Source organism: Phyllostomus discolor, chromosome 6 (assembly GCF_004126475.2).
Source record: "Phyllostomus discolor isolate MPI-MPIP mPhyDis1 chromosome 6, mPhyDis1.pri.v3, whole genome shotgun sequence".
NCBI lineage: Eukaryota > Metazoa > Chordata > Mammalia > Chiroptera > Phyllostomidae > Phyllostomus > Phyllostomus discolor.
Window position 1 is genome coordinate 2,633,043 of NC_040908.2, and position 21,202 is coordinate 2,654,244.

At 54.0% G+C, this 21,202-nt stretch overlaps 1 protein-coding gene across 6 annotated transcripts in view; it reads right to left on the reverse strand.

Moving 5' to 3' along the window:
* Positions 1-17,852, reverse strand: part of KIDINS220 (kinase D interacting substrate 220) — a 67,233-nt gene extending 49,381 nt beyond the window's left edge. For 4 of the 6 annotated variants that reach the window (XM_036027629.1, XM_028517374.2, XM_028517371.2 and 1 more), the window contains exons 1-7: positions 17,687-17,852; positions 10,829-10,963; positions 9,533-9,631; positions 8,480-8,578; positions 4,214-4,312; positions 2,981-3,082; positions 626-724 (exon numbers count right to left, since the gene is read on the reverse strand). In XM_036027629.1, coding sequence (XP_035883522.1) covers positions 626-724; positions 2,981-3,082; positions 4,214-4,312; positions 8,480-8,578; positions 9,533-9,631; positions 10,829-10,936 — 606 coding nt within the window. In that variant the 5' untranslated portion in view covers positions 10,937-10,963; positions 17,687-17,852. The remainder of the gene's footprint in view (positions 1-625; positions 725-2,980; positions 3,083-4,213; positions 4,313-8,479; positions 8,579-9,532; positions 9,632-10,828; positions 10,964-17,686) is intronic. The other 2 variants (XM_028517375.2, XM_028517372.2) reach the window with 1 other exon arrangement.
* Between the last annotated feature and the right edge of the window lie 3,350 nt (positions 17,853-21,202).

The window sequence follows — 21,202 nt, forward strand, 5'->3', positions numbered from 1 at the left end:
CGCAGCCCCGCCCCTCGCACAGAGAAGCAGCGTGTGGGGGCTCCTCCGGCACCCCTCACCCGGCTGGCTCCACAGCAAGGGGCTCAGGGAGCGACTAATAATTGTGAGTTGGTTGTATTTGAACCACTTTTAAAGCTTTCTAGGTTTAGACCTCCAATTTCTGATATTTTTATATTTTTAAATCTATTGAAGAACAAAAATAATTCACAGTTAAGAATATACAAATATTACAGTATTACTTTTTAATTTAAACAAATTTTTAATTTTAATTTTATTTAATAATTTAAGTACATTTCAAACAAAACTCTTTTCCCATAATTCATGTATTTCAAACTATTTGATTTGAGACTATTTTAATTACACCAAGATCACTGAACAATATTCTTTATTTGTAGTCTCCCAAAATTTACGTGCATTAGGAATAGATCTTTAAGAGCAAAAATTTACAGCACATAATATCTATAACGTATTTATCAGGATAACAGCAAGAAAATGCTTATTTTTCTAAGCATCACTTACAAACTGTGGGAAATTTCTCTAGGTGCACACTAAGGAAAAAACATTCTCTCCCTTACAACTAAAAGCACGTCCCCATTACCAGGGGTGAAACAGGGAAGACACTCACAGCGCCTTCTTGGTCCACGTCAGCCCCCGAGGCCAACAAATGCCGGACACACTCCAGGTGGCCCTTCCGTGCAGCCCACACCAGAGGGGTGGTCCCGTACTGTAAAAACGAACAATACATGTAAAATTGTGACCAACGCTGCATGAAAAGAAACTTTCGCCTTGAATGCTGATAGAGGTCCTACACTTCAAGGGTCTCAGATCGCCGCGCACACCCGGCAGAGCCCTAACCGCAGCGGAAGCGTACCACCCCCTTTGTTTTCCTGGGAGAGGCGGCTGACCGCTGCACAGAGCGTCTTTTACCCGGCCTCGCCTTCGACAGTCGGTGAGTGCCAACTCCTCCATCGTGAAGGCACACACTCTAGTGTTCAACAAGCTTCCGTTGCTTCCCGTATTTTGTGAAATACAACTGCAAGTTCAACAGTCTGACTACAGGCAATAAGAGCTTGAACTGCTTTAATGTAAACTCTTGGAATCTTTACCACACGAATAAGGAGAGGGGGCAGTGTCACGCTTTCCCGCCACGGCAAATGAGGCCCTGAGAGGCTAGCTGCAGGCTCAAGGTCACAGCGCTATGAGGAGGGGGAGCCGGGCCCACGACGAACCAGCAGGCCCGGCTTCAGCCTGCACGCTCACCCACAGCCCGCGTCAGCTCCGCACTTGCAGCCTAGACACCGCACTAAGAACCTTCTGCTGGAACAGGACTCCAAAGGCACCAAAGACTATAAATCGTGCATAAAATGGCAATGCTTTTATTCCTCTGGGGATCCTGGCAGTCAGAAGACACACGAACACCCACCGTGACCTTCAACTGCCCGGGAGACCGCAGATGGAAACGGACCTCCGTGAAGCCTGCCCCGCAGCAGCCGCAGCAGCAGCCACTAGCCACCTGAGGCTATCGCGCACTGGAAATGTAGCAAGTCTGACTGGGGAGCTGAGTTATTTTACCTTATTTTAATTGATTTAAGTCTAAATAGCGACATGTGGCTGGCAGCTACTGCGCCGGGAAGCCCACTCAGGGTGCCCAGCCCATGGCCCGCATGTGGCCCAACAGCTATGAACACGGCCCCACAGGAAACCGTGAACTGACTTAAAACCTTTTTGTTTGCCCACCAGTTTTCGTTAGCGTTTGTGTATCTAACGTGTGGCCCAAGACAACTCTTCCTCTTTGAGTGTGGCCCAGAGACACTAGAAGGTTGGACACCCCCGGACATCAAACGTCTCGGGAACCGAACTGCGGAAAGCTGTAGCCCGGGGCTCTGGAGGGCGGGGCCCAGGACAGCCCTCGGGGGCGGAGCCTAATGAAGGGTGGGACATGGGGGAGGAGGGCAGAGGTCACGGCTGAGGCCTTGGAGCAGCCTTAGACAGAATAAGGAACCCTTGAGGAGCTTCCCAGTTTCTCTCCGGCATCTACCTTCTCTCAGAATTAAATTCTTTTCTAGCCTCTTCCCTTGTGGATAACGTTCCTCTGGCTGAAACACCTTCCCCAAGTCTATAAATCAGACACCTCGGACGTCTTCAAAGACGGCGTGGTCGTTCACCCATCCACGGGACGCCCGCTGCACGTCCCTTTCCCTCTTCGCAGAGCACTGGGCGGCACCGGCGCCCCATCCCCCGGTCCTCCTCAGCAGGCCCTCCCCCTCTCGTCACCAAAGGCTCCCGACCTCTCGCCCAGACGCCCGGCATGGCAGACGTTTCCACGGGCGGCACTCAGAACCGCCTCCACAAGTCTGTCTCGCCCCAACTCCTGGCTTCCACCCCCAATAAAGCCAACCCCTCCCTGTGCACTGTGGATCCCGTTTTCCTGGTTCACCTAGAAATGTACTCAGTGACTTCCTCCCCCATCACCCAGTCTTTCCCCTTTACTCCCCCTTCCTACGAACGGGTTTAGGGTTTAGGTCTCTCCTAGCCTAAGCAACGTTCCAACAAGCCGCCCTGGTAAGATAGGGCTCACAGGGTCGTGTGGGGTGCAGAGGGCGGGAGAAGGGGCAGGAAGGGAGGCAGGGCCCACCTTCACATGGCATACGGGGCTTGGTGTCTCCAGGACGTTGAGCATAGGACAGAGATAACTCGAATTTTAGAAAGATCATTCTGGCAACAACACGGAAAGCAGACGGGACTAAAGTTAGGAAGAAAAGTTGTAAAGAAAAAGCAAACAGTGAAGACGGCGAGTGCCCCATCTATCTTCCTGAGGATGATGACCGTGACACGAAAGCAACGGAAGGGACCGTCTGTGAGGTGTGTATCCATATAAAGTGTCCTGATACGCGTCACTGGAAGGCACGTCCTGGCAGCCTCGTGAGATGTACGCAAACACGTGTCCCAAGGCGCACCGAGGGGCACCGTCCGGACCCACCTTGTCGGAGCAGTTGACCTTCGCGCCGTTCTGCAGCAGGAGGCGCACTATGTCGGCGTGGCCCCTCCCTGCCGCCCAGATGATGGGGTAGACGCTGTGCTGCTGGGAGGCAGGGCGCAGGCGGGCGGCCAGGGGGAGAGGGAAGGAAGGAGGACAGGGAGCGGGGGAGAGAAAAAATCTTTTAGGTGGATATTTACAGCATGCATTCACTAAGAAAAGTAAATAAATGGAATAACACAAAGTAATGTTTTAAAAATCAAGTTACAGACCATTCTCTACTTTAAAAACACACAATACTCATAATATATAATTGACAGCTAAGATGCACTCAACCTTAAATAAATATTATGAGCTCATTTATTTTTTTACAGAGTCAACACATTTGATGCGATTATCTAGCCAATGGGTAAGACTAACAATAGAAATAGGAAACTTTTCTTATATAATCCCTCCATTAATTTGAATAAAAATACATTTCTTTTTTCAGCTTTATTAGGGTGCGCCTGGTAAAACTGTGAGACATTTCAAGTGTACAGCATGATCTGATACACACATACTGTGAAAGGATCCCATCAATGAAAGTCTCTTAATCTGCAGTCTGAGATCAAGAGTCACACCAAGTAGGGATGTGTGTATCACCATCTGGAAAATGCCCAGAAAGATGTCTATTTAAAAAAAAAGTTTAGATGAAGAATATGTGCCCACAGAAAACAGGTAAGATGTCTTCAGAATTTAAAACTCCTTCTGAAATGTTATACCAGTTATAATTATCATTTAAGCTCTAAGGGTTGCCTTTTGTCGATAAAAACTAAGAAATAAGCTGAGCTTGAGAAAAAAGTCTCACTGTACTTTAAAATCACATTCTTTATCTTTATCTTTAAGAAGATCTAGGTTGTCCTGGCTGGTGTGGCTCAGTGGATTGAGTGCTGGCCTGCAACTCAGAAGGTTGCCGGTTTGATTCCCAGTCAGGGAACACATCTGGGTTGCAGGCCGGGTCCCCAGTAGGGGGCGTACAAGAGGCAACCGATTAATGTATCTCTCGCACATCAATGTTTCTCTCCCGTTCTTTTCCCCTCTTCCCTCCTCTCTGAAAATAGATAAGTAAAATCTTAAAAGCAAAGACGACAATCTAGGTCACTTCTACTCGCCGTCAAGCCCAGAGTATGACCAGCCTTGAGCACCTGCTAGGAGAACGCACCGCCCCCAGCACAGCAGGGGTCCCTCCGCGCTTACCAGACCGGTGACGCTGGGGTTGGCACCGTGGGAAAGGAGCAGCTCCACCACCTCGGTGCGGCCCTTGTAACACGCCCACATCAGAGCCGTCCATCCTCCCTGCGGAAGTGGTGGAGGGAAAAAAATCTGAAGAGTCTCCAGGCACAAAAATGCCACTAATGAAGTTCCTTCTGTGACCGTTATTTATAAAACCATTGCTTTATGAGGGCACTACTGTGTAGTTTTCAGTTCCCACGCTCCCCAGAGAAATACAGGGTCTGGCACAAATAACACCCCTTTTTATTATAAAATCTCTTACTACAAAGTCCTAAGCATGTAATTCCATAGCATAATGATATCACACTCAAGCACAGCATGTGACATTTCAGGTGAAGTGTTCACATTAAAACTGTGCATCATTACGCCGATATTGTCACCCCACCATCCACACGCAGACAGGCCTTCCTTCTGCTGGACCCTGCGCACAAAAGCACCTAGAAGCAGCCCGGTCTCTCGAGCCCACAAATAAACACTCCAAACGCAGCACTGCACCACAAAAACTGAAACGTGGAACACTTATGTCGGACCTTTCCCAACATCTGTCCTAGCTGCTCGAAACCTTTTCTTCGGAACCTGCTCTGTCCTGAGACAGTCCCCTCCTTGTTTGAGTCCAGACTCCCGGAGCGGGTCCCGGCAAGCACGCCCTGCTCCCGAGGCCCAGCACACCTGGCAGGCCCAGGCCACGCAGGGCCTCCTGCTGAGAGAGAGGGCACTCCGGCAGCAACCTGCGGATCAGGGTTTCCGGGGCAAACGATGTCATCAGTGTGAATTAGCAGCAGGGTAACTTTCTGTTTTCTATGCTACAGAAGCAATCTTCTTTTCTTGAGTAATTTTCCCTTTAGCTATAATACAATTCAATAAAAGAGACCAATGTAATCAAATTATAAGAAACATTTTATTTCCTTAAAAATCAGTACTTGGGCCAATTCACATTTGATTCTGAGAATATAAATCACTTCTTCTGATTTTGTTTCACCATCACTAAAAAAAGAGAGTGAAGAAGTGCTTGTCCTAATCTAAAAAAGGCAGCAGTGCAGGACGGGAGACCAGGTCCATGGCGGCGAGGGGCGGGGGAGTGAGCGGAGGGGCTGGCCCCGCAGCGGCCGCAGCAGCCGCAGCAGCGCGGGGCAGCTGAAGCGGTGACACTGCCCCCACAGGCCCGTGGGGTGGGCACACGGCGTCACGCACTCGTCAGAAACCAAAGACACACCCGCCACAGACAGCGAATCCTACTGCAGGAAATATTTGTAAAAGTCAACCAGGGTACACGAAGACACGGCCTGGGACAAATGAATCTATGTCACGACTGAAGCACATAATTACTCAGAAGCTGACCCTTGGTAACTTTGGAAAACATACTTGGACTGAATAATGCTAAAAACCAAAATAACTGTACACAAACACCGTACTTAGTAGGTAAACTTGTTTCTCTCTGGACATGGGCTAAGAATCCTGAAACTACTTTATCTGTCTTCCGGGGCTGACAAATACGCAAACACAGCGCGAACATAGTAAGGGCCAGGTTTGTCGCCGTCCGAGAGGAGCCACGAAGGGAGGAACGGAAGGAGGCTGCAGGGACGGAGCTGGCGGCGCCAGCCGGCCTCTCCCTGAATCACAGATGCACTCGCGCACACGTTCAGGTGCCGCAGAGAGGAACGCACGCCCGCGCTCGAGTTAGCGCCCGCACGTACTCCCACGTCTCTCCGTCGAGGAGGGCTATGACCAGCGAAGCCCGGCAGCCATACGCACGCCTAACACCTGAGGACTGACTTCTAACTACCGCTGCCCAGCACTGGGGACCGAGGCCCCATGGAAAACAGTCCAGGGCAGGCAGTCAGGAAGGTGAGCGAGGGAACCCGCAAGATAAACCTGGGCCTGAAGCACCTCGTGGTGCCAGGCAGTAGGGGGCACTTAAACAACACGGGAAGTCCATCAGAGGGCAGGGCGTCTCACAAGGGCGCAAAAGCTCCCACAGCCACAGCCGGAGCAGCCTGAGCAACAAACCAGGGAGAGAACTGAATGACAGCTCACAGAGTGAAAGAGACATGCGTGAGCCCATGTGTGTTTATGTATGAGACAGACAGAGGGAGGGAGCACTCCTTCCCAGAAGAGCGCGACAAACGAGCAGGGGGACGAGGGGAAGAAATGAGCCGCCGACTACACCCGGGAGTCGCCGCTGCAGGCCGGCAAACCGGCGGGCGAGACAACACGTCAGTGAACGTGTCGTCAAAGCGGGGCTATTGTGTACAGTATCAAGGTCCCCCCCCCAAACACTGAGTGCCCACGAAGGGAAAGAGAGTGATCTGACAGTGGGGAGATCAAGGTCAGCATCGCCACCAGGTGCCTAGACGCGGGGCTCCGAGGAGGGCCGCTCGGCTCCGTGGAGCCCTGCCCAGTGCAGCGCAGTCCCACCCCAACCGTGAGAAGTGCCGGCCAGTCAAGGGGAAGGAGACTTCCCACAGATGCCGGACGAGCCATTTGCAGTGGTGGCGGTGGCGGTGTCGGCGCCAGGAGAGGCGGGAGAGGCCGACCCAGTGTCGGTCAGACCGCAGGGCTGGACGGTTCAGTCCAGTCAGATCCCACCCCCCCCCCCATATGTCCGCTTGTGAAACTCCGGGCAGACCTGTTTGGATACCACGCCCCTCCCTCCAATACCACGCCCCTCCCTCTGCAAGACTCGAGATACCCATCTGCCGCTGCGACGACTCTGCCCAGGTTGGCAAAGCAAGAAGAGGGGGACCGCCGCCTTCAGCAGGGGCTGCGGTCTGCCAGTCACTCGGGCCCTCTCAGGAAAGACTCCCCACGAGACGTGCTGACACTGGGTCCCGGAATGGCTCCCGAACCCCAGCAACCCTGCAGGGTAACCCTCCTCACCCCACCCGAGTTGCAGGGGCCACGCCTTCCCTCACAGCTCAAGGCTCCCGCCGCCCCCCAGCCCTCCGCGGTGAGGGCCCCCCAGCACTGACCCCTCAGCGAGACACAGCGCTCGGTTTCCCCGGCTGGTGGGGTCCTACAGGCACACACACACACCCTTTAAATGTCCAAATGTGTCGTGATAATTATCTAGGGGAAACAGAAATGTGAAGAACTAAAAATGTTTAAGAAATCACTTTTTACACAGTGTATGAGGTTTTATACCTTTGTCACGCATCTCCACACACCCTCACTCTCTCGCACACACGAGCTCAAACCTCAGCCGCCTGCCTCGCAGCTGAGTGACTCCGAGCAAAGGGCGCTTCTCCCAGGCTGCCCCCCCTGGAGCCGTGCCGCCGAGAGCAGAACCCGCTGCCGGCCCGGCCTGAGAACAAGGAACGGCACACGGCCCAAGCGAGGTGGTAGAATGCGGCAGCTTCTCAAACACGCGGACCCTCCATGCTTCATGAAACGTCATCAGCAAAGTAACCCAGGTTTTACATGTCAAAGCAGATCGATTCCTTTCTTTCTCCCACTGTGAAAATTAACTTTTGAGAAGACTAAACATTTTGCAGAATAAGCCAGAAATAATCCCTTTCTTTATTTTTGTGCTCTAAGCAGATGCCAATATACATAAGTAGCTAAGATAATTAAGAATCATATCATTAAGCTTACAATGGGTATAGATAGCATGTCTGAACATGATTACATTTTAAAAATAAAGTTACAGACTGGCTGGTGTGGCTCAGTGGACTGAGCACCAGCAAGTGAACCAAACGGTCACGGGTTCGATTTCCAGTCAGGGCACATGCCTGGGTTGCAGGCCAGGTTCCCAGTAGGGGGTGTGCAACAGGCAACCATGCATGGATATTTCTCTCCCTTTCCTTCTCCCTCCCTTCTCCCCTCTCTAAAAATAAATAAATAAAATCTTTAAAAATATATAAATAAATTTGTAACTATTATACTGAAAATTACAACAAAAATATTTTTAAAACTATACTATGTCCCTCTTAAAGTTCCTCTTTAAACAATTCTCTCATAAGTTCCAAAACACTGACACATTAAAGGGTAATGGGTATTTTTAACAATATTTCTGAATTTTAAACTCTGAAAGTGATGACTGAGACTACTCTAAAAGAGGCATATGATACCACCTGAGTTTTGAAAGCTTCTTGAGGGTCACTCCCACGCCCAGCCCCAGCCCCTGAAGGCACCGTGACAGCCCCACACACGCAACGACACGAGAGCCCCCGCCCGTCCGTCACCGTCGCCGCGCGGCAGCCGGCTCCCGCACACCGCCCAGGGCCCGCGTACCATGTCTCGGTGCTCCACGTCGGCCCCACACCTGAGCAGCTCTTCCACCACGTGCACGTGCCCTTCCTTGGAGGCTGATATGAGTGCTGTCCAGTTATCCTTGAACACACAAACACAGGTGTTGCTGTTTCAAAACCGAAGCACTGCTTCAAGCTGAGGACAGAGAAAGCCGAACGTACGTACCACACGGCCGTACCCCACTGACACGACCGACCCACCGACTCCCAACCCACAGGGGGCCGAGCCCCGCGAGGGGGCCGAGCCCCGCGGGGGCCCATCTGCGTGCATGACTGCACGGCGCAGACGTGGTCCCACAGCTGCTGGCTCAGTCTTTCCGCCAGACTTCTAATCACACAGTGTGTTCTGTACAAGGGAGAAAAGGCGCCTGTCTCAACCTCAAAGCCAGTCTCGTGGCCAGCCCCCCACGCTGCACTGCGATGCAAAGCGAGGGCAGTGGAGCGCCCCGCGACAGCTGGGGAGTGCGCGCTAGCGAGAGAGAGAGCTCTTCTCCCTTTTAGACACAGGCCATAAGCGAGCTGTCCGAACTTGCATTCCTGGGTGCCGCTGAATTCACATGACCCTTCAATAAAAACCATCGATTTAAGACAATAAGTTTTAAAAACCAGGCGTGGAAAAACCTTCTGGCCTACAAACCACTGCGGGGCCCGAGCGGGCCGCCCCTCGGAGTGCTGTGGGGGGGCACCGCTTCCCGGCCGCCACCACGTGACGGATGCGATGACACCCATGGCAATGAGGGGACACCCCAGGGAGTCGTGTGACGGCCTGGCTCCCAGGCGGGCGTCTCTCAGGCAGGCGTTTAACTCGTGTGCACGCTTCCTACCCCGCCCGCACCGTCGGCGTCTGAACCCAGGGGGTGCTGAGAACCTTCGTCCAGAGTGAAAACCTCTCCCTTCTCAGAAGGTTAACGTGGCCCGTTGCAGCCACAGGTGATATATAACTGCTAGTGTAATTTGTAACCTGTTATTTCCGAGTCCCTTTGTAAAACAAACAGCAAAGGAAAAGAAAACAAAGGCAAGTTGTTCCGACACACACCAAGTCCTCCAGGTTGCAGTTAGCTCCATTCTTCACCAGCTCTTTCACTATCTCCAGGCTGCCCTGCTCCGCGGCTATCATCAGCGGGGTCTGGCCGCACTGCAGGGGGCAAAGGGCACAGAGAGCTGGTCAGGGTGCGCGCTGCGACCGAACTGCCAGTCAAAGGCACACGCTTACATTTTCCTAACGTGACGTTCAGTGCCAGTTACGGAATTTCTTTAAGTTAGAAACACCCTTGACATCTCAAGTTTCCAGTTTCCTAATAATGCAACCAAGAAAAAAGTAAAACTTTTTTTTTTTACTACAGCATGAGTAATCTTCTTATGGCACTGAAATTTCATTTGGAATCAGTATATGAGTATTACCAGGCTCTGAAAGGAATTACCACATGTATATAAAAATCTTAGGATACCTATGGTAACCAAATTGTCTCTGACAATCCAGTTAGGTTATAATACAGAATGTGGTTTTAATAATATATATTTGACAAATCACCAGAACTAAAGGCACAAAAGTTCACACATTCATATCTACGTATGTATATGTGAAAACTAAAATCATTTCTTATTATCTTAACCACTGACAAAAAAAATTACACTGTATTGAAAACACAGTTTTAAGAACCAAAATTATTTTTATTAAGTTTTATAAAACAAATACATACTTTGCCATTAAAAATTCATACAAAAGGTCTATTAGCCCATAAAATGTTACAGCGTGGCTGTTCAGGATGAAATAAGATCAACATTTTATTTACTGGTATTGTCGAAGAGAAGTGTCTAAAGCTGATGAAAATGGTGAGTATATGTTATACCTCCCTGTCTACCGAAGAGGACGCACGGCCTATTTAACTCCCTCTCAGAGATGGGGGGCCTTTAAACCCCACGGCGTGCGGAAGGAACAGCTCAGAAAGAGAACTGGGGCCCCGTTAAAGAAAACATCCCAGAAAGCCCTAATTTTGTTTGGTTAGTCTATTTATAGGAACGCTGGGTCTGGAAGCTCTCTAAAGCTTCCTGGAAACACTCTAGATTTTAGTCATCAAACTTCCTGAACATCGATTATTCCATCTGCAAAAAAGCCACCCCTAAATCTCAATTCAATACACAATCATTTACGTAAGTTCGAACGCGTTCCAAAAACAAGGAGTCTGACGCCCTCCCACTGTGAGAAACGGTGCCCTGCTTTCACGCTGGCACCGCCCGCACAGCCGCCGTCCTCGGCGCACCTCCGTGCACACAGCAGCAGGCAGTCCCCAAACGGTCATGAAAGAACTGAATTTCAGACACTTGGTCTCACCTCGTTTCTCTCATCCACATCTTTGCATTTTTCTAGAAGAGCTTTCAGAGCAGGAATGTTCTCTTCCTCTACATAATTGATCACACTCTGCGATATCAGAACTGACATCTTCACAGAGCGCTGTGGTCCCAATGCCTGTGAAAGCAGATTAGAGAAAATACACATAATTGGTGAATACGAAACAAAAGTCTGACCTTGACTCGTACCGATACACCTCCCCTGGCAGGACTGAAAACAAAGCACCCCAGCTCAGCCCGTAACAGGATACGGAGCGAGCCCCCCAACCCCCCCAAACAGAGCATACTCCCCACAGCCATGCACGGGGGGACGCATGGGCACTTAAGATACTTGGCATCACAATGGGCAAGCTAATACCTGTGCTACCACCCAGGGGGAAATGTGGGTGAGACTCCGAGGGAGCCCTGACACAGCACCTGCTCCCGAGGCAGGGGCAGAGGCCCCTGTGTCCAGGAAGAGCGCTCGCCCTGACTAAAGACGGCAGCCGAAGGAAGACCAGAAACAAAGGGGAACTGGCAAGAGTAGCCCACGACAGGAAGGGCTGGGTACAAGGTCATGTGGGAAGCTCCGGGTCGGCACTTAAAATAAGGGAGGGCAGCGAAAAGAAGGTGGTCCTCCACGGGGTCTCGAGGAAGCAACACGCAGCCGTGAGAGCTTCAGCCACGCCGCCTGTAGCCAGCGGGGAGCTACGTCCGCTCCTCTGAGCAGGCCGCCGTGGGGCAGGGGCCCTGGGGGCTGGGCCACGCGGCCCCAGGGAGAGAGCACAAGCAGCTGAGCAGTTTGCAGTCGGGCTCCCGCCACGCAGCCCGGTGAGGCAGGAAGGAGGCGAGGCGTGCGGTAGTGAGTGGGGGATGGACTCAGAAAGGGGAGCCCCGCTGGGAAGCCGGCCTGGGGAAGCTGGCCTGGGGAGCCCGGCGGCAGAGCTGATGGAGCTGGGAATCATGGGCACCTGCCTGACCACGCGCAGATTCGTGGGGGACGCCTGGAATGCTGAACTGTGACTGGGGAATGCTGACTTCTGCATCTCCGAAGGACATATGGAGACCACTCTCTGCAGGCGTGCCTCCCTGGACCCCACCACGGTGCAGTGAGACACGGCACATGCTTTCCTGAACCACTACATGGAGGCTGAGGACAACACACCCCACATGCTGGAGGAGAGGGCTGCTGCGGGACCCTGGCGGGGGCCCCCGACACCCACAGTGCACATTCCAGAGGGGGTGGAGACTTGTTGGGGAGGCCGGCTTAAGAACAGATAAGGCCACGGGGAACTTCTGGGCCTGGTGCGGCTCACAGCCCGGTGGGGATCAGGGGAAGTGCTGGGTCGCGTGGGAGAGCAGGGCTCTGAGCAGGAGAGCTCCCAGCACCCCCGAGGCTGGAATCCTGCGAATAAAAACCTGTTTTCCTCCACACGAGTTGCTGGGTCATGCACCCAGGCGCCACAGGGACGGGCCCAGGTTTGCTCAGTTACAAGCTTCCAAATGCCCACCCTGTCTTTCCGAGACGCACACTCGGGTCATTCTAACTCATCCCAACCCCCAACTCCGGACCCCTCCCTCGCACCCTCCCCAGAGAGGAGAAGGGGCTCCTCTGCTCCCCCTGCTACTGCTCCCCCTGCCGTCTGCTCCCCCCCAGGAGGCGGCAGCTCCAGTTCTCGTCTTCCAACACCAAAACCTATGACTGGCCCCATCTTCTCACACAGGGTCACTCCCTTAGCAAACCCTTTTGGTTCTACCTGTAAAATACATGGCACAACTCACCAGCTCCATCACAGCCGTGCTGGTCCAAGCCCCCATGACCTTCATCTAGATTCCAACGGCTCTTCCTACCTCCATTTTGCCTTCCCCACAGTCTACCCCCCGCAAGGCAAGCACAGCAACCCTGTGAAGCTGTAAGCTGGCCCAGAGCTTCTTAAACTGGAACACGCCTCGGAATCCCGCAGAGGCCTCGGAGAGCCCCGAGGGGGCGCTCCCCCAGGGATTCTGCCGGGGTCTGGGCGCGGCCCTGACCCTGCATCTTTAACGAGCACCCAGGCGAGGCTGCGGCTGCAGCTGCCGGCTGAAGACCTCCCTCGTGAGTGGCCCTGAGTCCCATTTGGTCCTTCCTCGCTCACAGCCCTCCGCTGGCCTCTCCGAGCACACGGGGTACAGGCCCTCAGTGTAAGGGGCAGCGCGTGTCACCTCCAACCTCACCTGCCACCGCTCCTCACCCTCTTCCCTGCTCAAACACGCCCAGCACTGCGCCGCCCTGGGGCCCCCGCACCAGCCTTTCCTCTGCCCAGCTTCTCTCCCCCCAGACGGGCCCGTGGCCACTCCATCGCGTCCTTCAGTGGCCTCGCCAGGGGGGCTGCCCGTGCCACGTAAAACAGTCACAGCCTCACGCTCCACAGCGGTCCCCACACTGCCCGCCCCCGAGTCCCGGCCCTCCGTGTGTTCTCCGTGGCACTCACCACCGTCAGAAATGTGACACACGTGTGCTCACTGTCCGTCTGCCACAACTAGAGTCCGAGTCCCCAAAGAGCAGGGACTTGGTTGTATTCAACTGGACAGCAAATGCAAACAAACAAAACTCACACCTTGCACCAAATGCATATACTAACACAGAGTTCACCTAAACGTCACGTAGAAAAGCACAAAACTTCCAGTAGAAAACGAAGATTTATTTTAGATTGAGCACAGATTGTTTATATATAATGCTAAAAGCATGGCTTAAAAAAGACAACGGACCACTCGGAGCCCACCCAAACTGCAAACCGCTGCTGTCGGGGGAACGGCACTGCAGGGGACTGGTGACCTCCGTTCCCCTCCTCTTCCCCCAACAGGAACCACACCTGCCCCTCACCCACGCTCCGCAGCGCAGAGGCTCTGCCACTGAGTGTCTCACAGGTCCCCAGGCACAGAGGAGTCACGCCTGCTCCCGCGGGGCAGGACTGTGTCCCCAGGGCCACCCTCCCCGCTGATTCAGACAATGGGAACGGGAGCTTTTCAGCTGACAAAAGTTACCTTAAAAGCGAGAGATTCTGATCCCCGAGCTGGCCCTGCAGTGCACCAAGGCTTTGGGAGGCCGGCACGAGGTGCACGAGGTTCGGGTGTGGGACAAAAGCCCGTCTCTGGGGCCAGGAGACAGAAACTGCTGCACTGCCGCCCACTACCACGACACTCTGGAGCGGGAGAACTCCACAGACAGGAACAGTCCGCACAGTGGGGGGGAGTAAGGGACGGGGAGGGGGGGGGGGGGGATGACGACCACAGGGTGGGAGAGAGCTGGGGGGGTTCAGACTGCTGCACGTCCTGCCTGTGGTGGGAGTCGCACGATTATCTGGCTTGGTCGAAACTCAAAGCTGAACACTGAAAAGAGTGAACTGCATGAAAACTGTGCCTCAATAATGCCTTACTTTTAAATAATCATCCAGAAAGCTACATTATTTGATCCAGTAACTTCATTCTAAAAATCAATTCTAAAAGCACAAGAAACATGAAGATTTTAATCTTACATTTTGTACAAAAACCTTTAAGATGGACGAGTACATAAATTATGATACATTCACACTGGAAAACTATACAGTCATCAAATGTCTCCAAAATACATACTGATAGAAAAACGCCTGTGCTGTATTAACAGGGAGAAAAAAACCAGCTGAACAAGACTATATATACAGCACCTCAACTATTTAAAATATACACACGTTCAAATACTGAAATGGCATTAATGTAATTTTTAATATTCTTTAGAACCTTCATTTCCGGGTTTCCTAGGATGGGGTGCTCTCGTCACTGGAGACCAGTAAGAGACGTGTGCTGACAGTCGCCATCGACATCCGACATCCCGTGTACACCAGCCTCTCCCAGGGTCAAGTCTCACGCTCGGAGAGGCAGCCGAGAGGAGGCCCTGCCCACCACTCCCTGGACCCAGCATCCCGTCTGCCCCCCACGGCGAGCACCCCTCTCACGCCCACCGGCCAAAGCGCCCCTCTCTCTCCGGAGCACGGCCGTTTCCGCTCTCCGTCCAATCCACCTCCCCACGCCCGACCTCCGCCAGCCCCGCTCTCAGGGCCCCGGTTTGGGACCCGAACCATCTAAATGCTAAGTAAGACTGCCAACAGCGAGAGAGACAACCTTACACTAGATTAGGCAAAACGGAACATTTATTTTAAGGAGGCTGGTTTATTTCCCACAACCGCACTGCGGGAAGACGGGGGCCCCTGGACCTTGGGTGCCGGCAGAACTCTCATTCTCTGTGGCTTCATCCACTTGTGTTCTAGACCGACTTCCACACGAGCGGGAGTGTGGCTGCCAACAGCTCGGCAGCCCAAATCGAACAGTTTCTAAAACTAGAGGAAGTCTGGATTTGATCGCAGACCCGAAAGTCCCCCACAAGGCTCTGACCACCCGGACTGTGTCAGGGGCCCACAGGGAACCCATCGGCCACAGTCACAGTCACAGGGCTGGGCAGGCATCACAAGGCCACGCCGTGTCCACTCCGTCTGCAGAAAAGAGGAACTGCTGTGGTCCAGACGCCGGCCCCAAACCGGCCCCCTGCGACGCCTCTCACGGCGCCCCCAGGACTGTCTCCCGACCTGTGCCGCCTCTGCCTGTCTCCCCTTCCTCCAGCCCCCATGCCACCTGGAAGCAAGAGCGATCAGAAACACACTCCTCTTTTAAGTCCTTCCGCCAGTTCCCCAAAGACTCCACTGGGAGAACAGGAGATTATGGCTTTGCTACTCACAAGTCAGCCAAGGCCCCAAAGCCCTTGCAAGCCTTTCACGGCCACTGCAGAGGTCCGACTCCACAGTCCCCTCTGCGGAAGGCTGTGCTCCCTGCAGGGCAGTGAGGACTCACAAACTCAGTTATTCACAGTGACGGCGAGGGCAGGCCCCACGACTCCAGCCTGGGCTGTCGCCCTCCCACCCTCTGCCCCACCTTGCTTCCCCACTCACAGCCACAGCTCGGACTGACCGCAGCCAGACTAATCTCCTGGCTCGACTGTCTGGCGCTGCCCCCGCCACTTCCTGCTCTCCAGGCCTTTGCACTCACTGCCCCTCCTCCTAGATGCCCATCCCCCACATGTGGGCCTGGACAGCGTCTCCTCCTGCACCGCCGTCTCCTGGAAGCCTGCCCAGACAATGCTCACGCTCAGCAGCCTGTGTCCCTGCCCTGGGACACCTCCACCCCCCGTGGACACCTAAACTTAGACTGCTCACGCCACACTCGCCACACTCGGCTTCCCACCCCACTCACCCTCGTCCACATCAGCCCTCAGCCCCCACCTCCTGGGGCGGGACCCACCTTCCCTCTAGCTGGATGCCTGCATCCCGGAGCCGGGGCAGAGAGAGAGAAAAGCAGCCCCTTGGTCGGGCCTTGGTGTCCTCGGGGGAACACAGACCCCCTCCCAGAACACCAACACCGGGGGCGGTCACTCTGACCATGACATCAGGACAAAAACAAGGCCGCTGGAAATCACGTCTGAACACACGACAAAAATGGGAGCCTTGTCCCACCTTCATTTCAATGACATCTCTTCAAAGAGGCCTTCCTCATGAAGCGCCGTTTAGCACGGTGCCAGAAAGCACGGACCCTGAACCGGGCTGCCTTGGGCGGGCTCCTGACTCCACCATCACCACTTTATCACGGCGGGCCCATTTCTTGACCTCAGTGCCTCAGTGTCACAGTCTTTAAACACCTGCACAGTCTGGGTGAAAAGGGGTTCAACCCGTGCGGCGCACACGCGGACTGGAGAACTACCAACCCCTGCACATCGCCCCAGAATGCTGCCGATTCTTCACTCCCCTTTCTGAGCGCCCCCCCCTCTGCGGGGCTACACCTGTCACAGGGTCCCTCTGGTTTAGGGTGGGGTTTTTTGTTCCCATTACAACCCTTTTCTAAACTTGTCACCTGAGACACCTGCCTGTCTGGTAGCTGGCTCTCCCACGAGGACCCACGTCTGACAAGAGAAGGCACTCCCGTCTTCCGCCCCAGCTCAGCCCAGCATCCTGGCCCGCCGCGCCGGAGAACAAAGAACCCCACCTGGCCGCGGTGATTCCCGACCTGGGCTTTGCACCGGGCGCCCTGCGGCGCTTCCAGACACCCTCGGGGGTCTGGACCCCAGCGTTGCCCACGTGCGGGCACCCACAGAACGTATCCGAACCCCGCTGCGGGTCCGGAGGGGCGTCGCCGGGCCACACCCCGGGGCCAGCTGTCCCGGACTCTCCAAGGACAAGGCTGCCTGGTGCACCAGCGCCCCCGATGGCCGGCGAGGGGGCTGCAGACACGGTTATTGCAAGAGAAATGATCTTCATTGTTTTACACGTTTCTGTATGTCAAAACGACTTGAAAGAAAAACGATCCAACGTGGGTGGTGACCCAGAAATCGTCTCCGTGGCAATAAATCGCATAAGGGACAAATCGATGGCTCGCCGCTCTGCTGCCAGGCGTCTGAAGGCCGGCGGCACAGGACAACGGAGCCACGGGGCCCGGGAGGACAGCAAACGGGGAAACCAAGGCCCTGGCCTGGCAGCCCCGGCCCCGGCCCCGGCCCCGGCCCCGCGCGCGCGCGCACGCCCGCTCGGCGGGGGGCAGGGGCGGGGCACTCCGGGCGGCGGGGAGCGGGTGGCGGCTCCGCACCGGGGAAACAACTGTTTCACCCGCCCCCGCCCCCGTTCCCGTTCCCGCCCCGAGGCGCCTGCCGGGCCCGGAGAGACGGACCTGAGGCCGTGAGTCCGAGCCCTCCCGGCCCTCACGCCGGCGCGCACTCGCGGGGGGCGGGGGGGGCCCGGGCCCCCGGGCTCCCCGGGCTCGCCCCCTCCCCGGCCGGCCGCCCCGCGAGGCCGACCACGACACTCACCGTCTCACAGCCGGCCACGGACGCTTCGGGCGGGAAGGGCCGGCTCTGCCGCAGGCGCTGTTAGAAACCGGGAAACGCGGACGAAGCGGCTTCCAGCACGTAGCCCCGCACACACCCGGCGGCCATTTTCCTCCGTCTCTCCGAGCTGACAGATCACGTGCCCTCGGGAGGGCGGGGCGGCGTGTGGACACGCCCCTAGAGGCCTGGCGGCGCTGTGGGCGTGGCTGGAGGGGCTGCCGGCGCCGGCGGGCGCGCGCGCGCAGGTGCGTGCAGGGCACGCGAGTCCCCAGGCCCTGCCGCCTCCTTCTAGCCTCCAAACAGGTGTTTTTGACACGTGCCGGGCCATATTCACGTCACTGTCAACGTCACCCCTCTTGTCGTGGTTAATTTATATTCCCCATTCACCATCAGAACCTAAGCTTACCGCAGAGACCTAGGAAGCAAGAGCAACTTCGGAAGACGTTGCAAATGCAGGCCGGCTCACATCCCTTCCTCGGGGCCCCACAGCGAGACTCCGCCTTCTCTGAACGCGCAGGGGTTCCCCACTCCTGGTCCAGAGGGCCCGCCGGCTCCTGGCTCGCTCACACCCACTCCGCAGTCCCCGGGGTCCGGCTTCCACCCCCATCTCTGCAGAGGTGACGTCTGACTCGCCCCGCTTGCCACTTGGCCATATTTGCAGTTTCTGGAACACTGGGCCATGCTCTTCCTCCTCCTCTGCTCTCTTTTCCAAAGTGTTCCCACACCTGGACATTCTTCCCTGCCTGCGTCCGGCTGATCCCAACAGATGAAGCCTCTTTGTCTTTTAGGGTACAGTTCACGCAGTCCCCCCTTCCGGCAGCTCCCTGGATGACCTCACGCAGGCTTGTCACTCCACCTTCTGGACTCACCTCTTACTCCTCGGTACTGGGGCCGCAGGAGGTACCCAAAACTACACCTTAAAGCCGATTTTAGCCTGTTTGCTTGTCTTTGCCCCCACCCATTCCCCCGCCCCCGCCCCCCCCTCACTCCATGCTCATTCCACACCGATTCCGCTCACACAGTTTGAAACAGCGTCTGTCCTGGGCAAGCCTTTGAGGCAGAAAGCAATTCACCATCCCGCGGTGCACTCCGGGATGCTCTCACTGTCCCATGCGTGTCGCACCAAAGCCTGATGGAGCCATACTCTGCTGACTTTATCCACTGGGAGTTAGATGCTCTTCAGTAGTTCCGAACCTCAGCGCATCAAAAACATCTGCGGACCTTTGAAAAACATCAACACGACACTCGTCGGGGATTTTAAAATGTCTCCCCAGCTGATTCCAATGAAACACCATCCTCAGACCTGGGTTTTGGTCCCACTGTGTCCAAAGCAGTGACTTCAAATATGAATGTCCCTTTTAAATGTCAAACTGTTTTTTTTTCCTTTTTTTGTTTTAATTATTGTTCAAGTACAGTTTTCTGTCTTTTACTCCCGTCCCAGCCCATCCCCCCAGCCCTCGTCACACTGTTGTCAAGGACCTACACAGATCCTTGGCTGGCGGGTGGCCGTTTAGGGACCACCGGTCCGGAGAGCTCCAGGGAACGAATCTGTGGTTCCGTAGGGATGCGTCGCCCCGGGTGGGAACCTGTGCTCTGGACGAAGAAGCAAACTGCAGTAGTCCCCCCTTACTCACTGTTTCACTTTCCCCCCTTACAGTAGTCCCCCCTACCCACTGTTTCACTTTCCCGGGTTTCTTGCTTCAGCAAATCACTGAAATCACTTCGAGAGTCTGGCTTTTCTTCTTCTCCTGTGGTTTTACGTAGAAGGAAAACTCGGAGCCATCTCCCCATTCCTCACATGCTCGCCCAGGAGCGAACGGTCCCTGGAACCGTCCTTCTCGGCTGCGCCAGCGTGCCGGGATGGTGGTGCCGGCAGTCCAGTGGTTTCACATGGTTTTAATTTCATCACGGGTAGAATTTTCCCTGGAAGCCTTAGGATGGTTTGCACAGGGCTCTGCTCTTAAAATTGTCTTTCTCTGATTATAAAAGGCGAATGTGTTTATTATGAAATATTTGAAAAATACAGAACTTTGAGGAAGACGTCTCTGTTAATCTCACCACTCACAGTTCCCTGACCTCTCAAAGAGAGACTTGAGGCACAATTTTTATTAACCAAAGACATTATTTGGAACATCTATTATTGAAAAGGGGAAGCGTCCCAGGGATGCCCCCGAGATGTCATTTTGTTGTCTTAATCAATGAGGGCTGTCTCCATCACACCTCATGGTGTTTTTGCCAGTCTCATCCCTTCTACATGAAAGACACACAGATGGCGGTTTCCTCTTCTCTGGGGTGGCACTGGGGAGAAGAGGGGTGCACAGCAGCACAGAGTTAAGGACAGAGAGGAGAGGCAACAGGAGAGGGGGGACCGTGGGGCCCTGTGTTCAAGAGGGGATGGGGAGAGAGAGGCAGGGAGAGAGCTGGGGAGGAGAGAAACAGTTATAACTGACTTCATATCAGTTCATGTGGAAAGGACTTCAGGGTTTGTTTTTTTTTAATTTTTTTTAAAGATTTTATTTATTTATTTTTAGAGAGGGAAGGAAGGGAGATAGAGAGAGAGAAACATCAATGTGCGGTTGCTGGGGGGCCGTGGCCTGCAACCCAGGCATGTGCCCTGGCTGGGAATCGAACCGGCAACCCTTTGGTTCACAGGCTGGTGCTCAATCCACTGAGTCACACCAGCCAGGGCTCAACTACTCTTATTATTATTTTTAATTAATAATTCTATTTTATCTCTGTAGTTTTTTCCTCTAAAACCAACATGTAACCTAAAAGATAACTGCTTTTCCATTTGCTTCTCATGAAGAAGTAAACCTGTTCCTCTCGACTTCCAAATTGCCTACTAAATGGTTCTTTCTTGAATTAAACTGACTTCAACATGATTTGTGTATACGTTTGGATATTCTGGAACCAATAGGACACTTCAGATTACTATCGCTTTGTAATCCGTTGCAATATCTTCTAGAATAAGCTCTCCAAGATTGTCCTTCTTGGCCCTTTGCACTTCCACTGCGTGACCTTCTCTGAGTTCCCAGTCGCTGATGCCTTTCACCAATACCATCTTTCTGTCTCTCTCCCCTCTGGACTCCGGTCACTCACGTGCTCGACCTTTGAACTAACTACGGCCGCCGTGTTTCCTGCCTTGTGTAGTCTCTTCGTGCTCTGCTCTGGGTATGTGGATATACGCTTTGAAGAGGAAGAGATTCATTGCATGTGGAGGAAGCTGAAGGGACTTCTTAGTCAAGATAAGATTTGAGCTGGTTTTCCCTTACAGATTGTCTAGAACTTTCTGTGGCCAGTATTTTACTTAAGCAGGGAGGTGAGTGATGTACAGTCAAAACATGACGAACGCAACTGTCTAACCATAACGTGAGAGGGGAGAGGGGTGGAAGAGAGAAGCAGGTAACACTAGCCGAATACCAGTGTATCAGATATCTGGAAACGAAGCCTGAGGCAAGAGCAACAAGCACACAGTTTGGGTGACCCCCGCACACGGAG